This window comes from Mus caroli, chromosome 13, assembly GCF_900094665.2.
Source record: "Mus caroli chromosome 13, CAROLI_EIJ_v1.1, whole genome shotgun sequence".
Classification (NCBI taxonomy): Eukaryota; Metazoa; Chordata; class Mammalia; order Rodentia; family Muridae; genus Mus; species Mus caroli.
The window spans coordinates 94,437,918-94,445,316 of record NC_034582.1 but is presented as its reverse complement, the minus strand read 5'-3'; the positions used below and the strand labels follow the sequence as shown (position 1 = coordinate 94,445,316).

The following is a 7,399-nucleotide window of genomic DNA, read 5'->3' as shown; positions in this document are numbered from 1 at the left end:
CTGTTGGTGGCTGGTTTTGGAGTGTGTTGGTGTGTGTGTGTGTGTGTGTGTGTGTGTGTGTGTGTGTGTGTGTGTGTCTTGTTTCCAAAACAGTGTCTCAGGGTGAAGCCTGGTCTTGAACTCTTGGTTCTCCTGCCACTGTCTCCCCAGTGCAGAGATTACAATGCCACTTATTATTAGAATATGCTAAGTGACGAATTTTCAAAAATAAATTCTTACCATGCTTTGGAGGATTTTCAATGCTTCCTCTTTACCTTCAAGTTGTCTTTGAGACGCTTCAAGTTCCGTTTTTAAAATCTCTACTTCCTGAGGACAGAGATATCGTAGGCCTCAGTGTTTGCAAGGCATATAACCCCAGGAACTGACCAAGCAGCTGGCTGGTCCATGTTCACCCTAAAGCAAGGCTGTGAGTTTCTCCAGATGCTGAAGTGAACCAGAACTCACTACCAAGCTCCAGTTGAAACAAAAGCCCACCTCTTGCTTTTACCCTGACCCCCCACCCCGCATAGCTGCAGCCATTTTGTTCCATGCCTGCCAGCTATTTCATATTGTTGCTGTAATATGCCTGCTGTCACTGACAAGAAAAATAACTTGACTCAGAGCAAGGTCATGCTGATCACATATCCTCTTATTTTCTGAGGTTTATCCAATCTTAAATTCCACAAAGCTTTATGTAGGACCCATCAAATTACAGGTCAATATGAGCTGTTATGTCTAAAATGGTGTGAGTCAGAGATGACCACCAGGCAGCACTTCCAGCACCTGCCTATACTCATTGGAGGTTTTGTGGGGTTTTTTTCCCCTTTATAAACTGACAGAGAAAGATATTTGTGGCCATGGCTCAGCCCCCAGAATTCTGAGCTACAGTTCTGATGGCTAAGTATCAGGTTGTGTGTTCAATAAACCATCCCTGTCTAAATTTGTGGGGTGACTCTTGGACCCCCAACAAGTATTATGAACATAAACTTATCTGAAAAGGGAAGCTTAGCTGATAATTAAAAAAAAAAAAAAAAACCAAACCAAATCAAACCAAAAATACTTCCACCTTTAGACAATAGATTAGCAGAGTCTATCTGACTCAAGACCACTTCTTAAAAGCCTTCCAAGGTAAAGCGGCTGAAAACCAACCACCACTTGCATTGTGGAAATGCAGCATTTACAGAAATACAGCCTAAGTGATGCTTTCCATGTGTTTGTCACTGTGATACACAGGTTAAGGGTATAATCCAGTTGCAATGATGTTGTATCAGATTAAGGTGGGCCCCAATCCAGTGGCCAGTGTGCCTGTGAAATAAGAGGCACCTTGGATGCAATCCGGGAAGGGGGTGTAGGGGGTGGGGCAGGGGTGGGGGTGTAGGGGGAAGGTTAAGAAAAGGGACAAGGTCATGCGAGGCTGAGGCAGAGACTAGACACTACAGTTTAGGAACGTCTTGGCCTGCAGCAGCCTTCAGATGCAACATGGCATTTTAAAACCTTGATTTCAGACTTCTTCCCTCCAAGGCTGAGATGGCAGGTTTCTGTTCATGTCTCCAGCTCTGGTATTTGCCTCAGTAGTCCCAGTTATCTAACCTTAGGAAGCAGGGTTCCTGCTTCTTAGAAAGGTGGCAGCTACTCAAAGCTGCTGCGCCCATAGGGGCGGGGCTCAGGCGGGGCTCCTCAGACCACCTGGGTCGTTCTTGTTAGGTTGTCAAGCTGTCAATCAGGCCCTGCAGTCTCTTCCCCCTCTATAAGGAGCCAGCCAGATGCTTTCCTGGAGACTAGCAGCCCCTCCCTCCCTCTCATATTAAGGATTAGTCTGGATCCTACTGAGTGCCCGTTTCAATGTCCCTTGGCATGAAGGCTAGCTAGCCCAGGTTAGGTCATGTGGTGTGGAGCATCCCCTGAAAACTTATGACTTGGAAATTTCCTTTGTTAATCTGGAATCGAAGGCTCTCTCCCTTCAAGGCACATCATACCATCAACGTGGCCTCTCTTTTGTAATTTCTAGTAATTCTCTGGTCTTCTGACCTCAAGGACATTACGTTAAGACAGATTTTTTTTCCCCAGCCTCACCTAGAGGAAAGGCATCTATAACGAAGCAATGCCAATTTTCCCAGTAGTTTAGATGGATTGATAGGACTAGAGAAGCTGGACAGAGAAGTGGTGGGCAAGCCTGAAGGGTCAGGCATGCTTACATCAGAGAGCTGTTTTAGAAACAAAGACTGGGGCCAGCAAGACGGCTCGGCCGAGTAAGGAGTTTGCCTCCAAGCCTGACCACCTAAATTCAATCCCTGAAATACACAGGATGGAACTCGAGAACTCCAGCAAGTTGTTCTCTGATATCCACAGTGTGCTGTGGCAATACACACACAAACAGAGAGAGACAGAGACAGAGAGAAACATACACAGAGTCAGAGAGAGAGAAACACACAAACATACACAGAGACAGAGAGAGTCAGAGAGAAAAACATACATAGAGAGTCAGACAGAGAGAAAAAGAGAGAGAGAGAGAGAGAGAGAGAGAGAGAGAGAGAGAGAGCACATAAGAAACAGAGGAGGCAATCCCAGCACTTGGGAGGGGGAGGCAGAGGTAGTTGAATTTCTGAGTTCGAGGCCAGCTTGGTCTAGAGTGAGTTCCGGGACAGCCAAGGCTATACAGAGAAACCCTGTCTCGGAAAACAAAAACAAAAACAGAGGAGGCCTGTTGTAAAGTATGAACTCAAGAGATGAAGGGACAGAGGGGTCTGTCAGAAGGGACAGGCACAGTGCTCACTCAGTACCACAAGGACATACCTCTAAAGCTTCATGAAGACGTCGCCTTAACCGTTCGTCCGACAATTCTGAGTTAGAATCTATTGGAGGAAAAGGGAATACTTTCTTTAGTTCAATACCATTTACTTAGCTGGGCCGAGCTCCTTAAATCCTGAGACTCTGGAGGCAGAGGCAGGTGGATCTCTGTGAGTTTGAGGCCAGGTTGGTCTACAGAGTGAATTCCAGGATAGCCAAAGCTATGTCGAGAGACCCTGTCTCAAATGTGCCCCACCCTAGCAAAATCCAGGACATTTGTTTACTAAAGACTAAATATGTCATCCTTAAATTGCAAAATAAAAAAAAATTATTATAACTAATGATAAAAAAAGCATATGACCCCTTAAATACCCACAAATGAAAAGATACGTGGTTTTGATGATGCAGCTTCTAAAGAATTGTGATATGAAACTTATGTTGATGAATTGACTAATTACTACACAAGTGTGTAGGGAAACATGAATGCTCTAAGTCAAATAAGTGGATTTTAGCAGCTAGCTTAAGCGTAAGTGGTGTGGTAACAGTAACAACACCTAGGAACGAAACTTTGACTTCTTTCCAAGAACAATGGCAAGCAGGATGTTTTCTGTCACCTTACTGCACATTTTACACATGATTATTCCCAGAACCCGTACCTGCACCTGGCACCTAGTAGACCCAATAACTGTTGGCTGGGGTGGGAGTGGGGATGGAGTGGGGCATAAAACTGTATAACAAAAAAGGAAACCTTGGTATGCAGGTATCAGACTCACACATGTATGACATTAGAGCAGACTAGCTACTGTGCCCCCTGACTGCTGCAGAACTCGGAAATAAAACATCAGTTACTTTTGAACTCCACAATTTTTTTTCAAGGGAATAAGATGTGGCCCAGTGAGGAGGCTCAGCAAGAAAAGGCGACTGCCACCGAGTCTGAGGACTTGAGTTCTAGACCTGGGACCCACATGGTTGGGGTAAGAATTGGCTCCTTCGAGCTGTGGCATGCCTTGGCATGTGATTGTGTCCCCCTCACCCGCCCCCCCCAATAAACAAATTTAATCTAAAAAAAATCTTAATGAGATAAAGATGAAAATCTACTTCTGTTATTGATTTTCCTGTGCTGGGAGAGTAAGGGCCCTGATTGCGCCCACGGGGAGGGCGGACAGCCCGGTGGTCTTACCTGTGCTGCTCAGTCTGGATGCTCTGTATCCCTGAGCGCTTGTATCTTGAAAGCCCTTACTCCTGGAATACTGGAAACTGGTTTCACTTCTTTCTTCTCCCTTTCTTGGAAACGGAGGAGGGCTTGGGTTCTTTCCATCTGACCTTTTCTTAGATATAATCGAACATGGAACTTCATAAATACCACCGGGTTTTCTTCCGAGGCCATAGCCTAGGTCACCTTCGATCATGTCATCCTCTGTTTCCCAGATGTCCTCTGCCTCGCTCGATGACCTCGACACTTTGCTCATTAGCCAAATGCTGTTTTGTCATAAGGGAAAACAGTACAGTTACGGAGAACAGTGGTTAAAAAGCAGTCAGCAGCTGGGTGTGGTGGCGCACACCTTTAGGCCCAGCACTCGGGAGGCAGAGGCAGGCGGATTTCTGAGTTCGAGGCCAGCCTGGTCTACAAAGTGAATTCCAGGACAGCCAGGGCTATACAGAGAAACCCTGTCTCAAAAAACCAACCAACCAAACAATCAAACAAACAAAAACCAAAAAAGCATTCAGCAAAAACAAGAGGTAAAGGAGAAGGAAGAGGAAGGAGGGAGAGGAGGAAGAGGAGGAAGAGGAGGAGGAGGAGGGCTGGAGACAGGGCTCAGTGGTTAAGAACACTGACTTCTCTTCCAGAGATCCTGAGTTTAATTCCAAACAACCACATGGTTGGCTCACAACCATCTGGAATGGGATCTGGTGCCCTCTTCTGGTGTGTCTGAAGACAGCTGCAGTGTACTCATATAAATAAATTAATTAAAAAGGAAAGCAGTCAGCAGATGCAGCAATGCCTCTTCTGGGTCTCCACCCCCCAATGACATGAAAACATTTATGTTAAAGCGGTGCCTACACTCGTTGCCAGGGGTGACTGCCATGCTCACTGTCACTAACTTACAACTGCCAAGTTATGGATAAAGAAAATGTGGTGTGTTGCTGAGATGGCTCAGCAGTTAGGAGCACTGGCTGCTTATAAAGGACCAGAGTTCAATTCCCAGCACCCACATCAGGTGGCTCACAGCTGTCCATAACTCCAGCTGCAGGGATCCTATACCCTCTGTGGCCTCCAAGGGCTTCTGCACACAGCTATATACATACAGATAAACAAGTACACACATACACATAAATATAAATAGGTGTTAAAATTAAACCACAAACTTAACACACAAATGCATATCCTAACTGGAAGTATTTAATCTAGGGTCATTTTCTGAGGGAAAGGGCTCCAGCTCGTACTTCTAAGATGGAGGTGAACTGTAGGGAAGGCTAGGAAGGCTAGAACCTAAATACAGAACCCTAGTCTCTGTATTTGGTGGTTCACAACCATCTGTAACAAGATCTGACTCCCTCTTCTATGGAATGTCTGAAGACAACTACAGTGTACTTACATATAATAAAAAAATAAATCTAAAAAAAAAAAAAAAAAGAACACTGACTTCTCTTCCAGAGATCCTGAGTTTAATTCCAAACAACCACATGGTTGGCTCACAACCATCTGGAATGGGATGGGAATGGAATGGGAAGAGCAGACTAGTCAGCCAACCGAGGTGACAGACACTTCAAATGCAAGCTTATGAAGGAGACGGTTCTGTTTCTACAAGTCTGAGAGTGGTACAAGATTCGGACAAGTGTGAACGAGGCTTCCCCTGACTACAGTGTCATAGGAAGACTCCGTCTCCTGCCTTTGTCCATTACTGCAGGGTTAAGTCACCGTTGGCTCTGTGTGATTGGCACACAGTAAATCATCCAGGAAGGCATCCCTCTCAGTTTCCTCCTTTTCTTTCCTTCTTTTTTTTTTTTTTGGTTTTTCGAGACAGGGTTTCTCTGTGTAGCTCTGGCTGTCCTGGCACTCACTTTGTAGACCAGGCTGGTCTCGAACTCAGAAATCCGCCTGCCTCTGCCTCCCGAGTGCTGGGATTAAAGGCGTGCGCCACCACGCCCGGCTTCTTTCCTTCTTAAATCACATTGTCACGTGAGTAAGAACCAAAGCCTGTGCAATGGCCAAGGGCCCGCCCGGCATTCTGTCCACCTCTCCCATCACCACGGCAGGTCGGTCACCTCCCCATCTCCTCTGCCACGGCAGGTCAGGTCGGTCACCTGCACATTCTCCTCTGCCACAGCCCAAACCTGCTCCAAACAACCTCACACAGAACGAACAGGCCAACGGGTATCCTGTCTGGCCCACCACACTCCTCTAGAACTGAACTCAACTTCTCAAACCTAGCTGTTGCTCAATAAAGATTCATTTACTGAACAAATAAAAAGAAGAAGAAGACGCACAGATATAAACACTTGTCTCCAGGATGAGGACACACAACAGGCATCACAGGAGAAAAGCAGCTTAGAGAATGCTCTGTCCCTGAACCCCGCCAGTCCCCAGCTCACCGGGGCCACTTACTCGGTCGCAGGGAGCTGCTGGACACTCAGCCTCCTCCCTCAGAACGGAGTGCAGCGGCGAGCTCAGGCTTTCAACACTGTGCATTGCAAAACAGTGGCTTTGCTGCAACTGTGGAGAAATTTTTACATGTTTGTTTGTTTTTTTTTTTAAACTGTGAGTTTTTTTTTAAATCTAGTGTCAAGCTTCAATTCGATGAGAATAAAATATAAATAATAATAATAAACTGCAATCCCAGTATGAATCTGTAGGCAGATGGGACTGAAAATCTAAATATCCTGCGGCTTAAACAGATGCTTACTGGGATATTCGAAGAAACCAAACTGGTCTTGGGTTTTTTTGCTGAGATAATTCTCTTATTTTTCACTTTTAAAACCATATGCCCGCACTGGTAGGACACCCCTTTAAGCCCAGCACTCGGGAGGCAGAGCCAGGTGGATCTCTGAGTCCGAGGCCAGCCTGGTCTACAGAGTGAGTTCCAGGACAGCCAGGGCTGCACAAAGAAACACTATCTCAAAAAACAAAGAAACAAACAAAACATGCAGATACCACATAAATCTCCTGTATGAAGTTTTTCTGTTGTTTTTTAGCTTCCGAGCACCTTGTATTTCAACATTCTCATCAGGTGATTGCAAACTAAAACCATGTCAAATTTCCTCAGAGACCCCTGATGATTCTAAGAGCTGCCAAGGCCATGAGGCGATTCAGACTCAGATTCAGGCTGAGTATAAAACCATATAACTCTATGGTTTTTTCGAGACAGGCTGACCTCAATCAGTTTAAGAATTTGTTATGGGGGGCTGGTGAGATGGCTCAGTGGGTAAGAGCACCCGACTGGACAACTGGAGGGTGGCAACTACTGACAATCCTCTTAAACTTCGCTTGTGTCGTGGGGGCCACCCTAAGCCTAGGGAACGACAACCCTCTTGCCCCGATTCAACAGTCATGGGAAGTGCTTAATGGGGAGGGAAACATTGTATGGGCAATCACTGCAGCACATCCCCCTTGGACTTGGTGGCCTGATCTCAC

At 45.9% G+C, this 7,399-nt stretch overlaps 1 protein-coding gene across 2 annotated transcripts in view; it reads right to left on the bottom strand.

The window, feature by feature from the left end:
- Ccdc125 (coiled-coil domain containing 125) overlaps positions 1-7,399 on the bottom strand; it is a 47,962-nt gene that overhangs the window by 35,071 nt on the left and 5,492 nt on the right. For both annotated transcript variants that reach the window (XM_029468309.1, XM_021179872.2), the window contains exons 2-5: positions 6,374-6,481; positions 3,947-4,245; positions 2,773-2,831; positions 220-306 (exon numbers count right to left, since the gene is read on the bottom strand). In XM_029468309.1, the coding sequence (XP_029324169.1) occupies positions 220-306; positions 2,773-2,831; positions 3,947-4,235 (435 nt within the window). In that variant the 5' untranslated portion in view covers positions 4,236-4,245; positions 6,374-6,481. The remainder of the gene's footprint in view (positions 1-219; positions 307-2,772; positions 2,832-3,946; positions 4,246-6,373; positions 6,482-7,399) is intronic.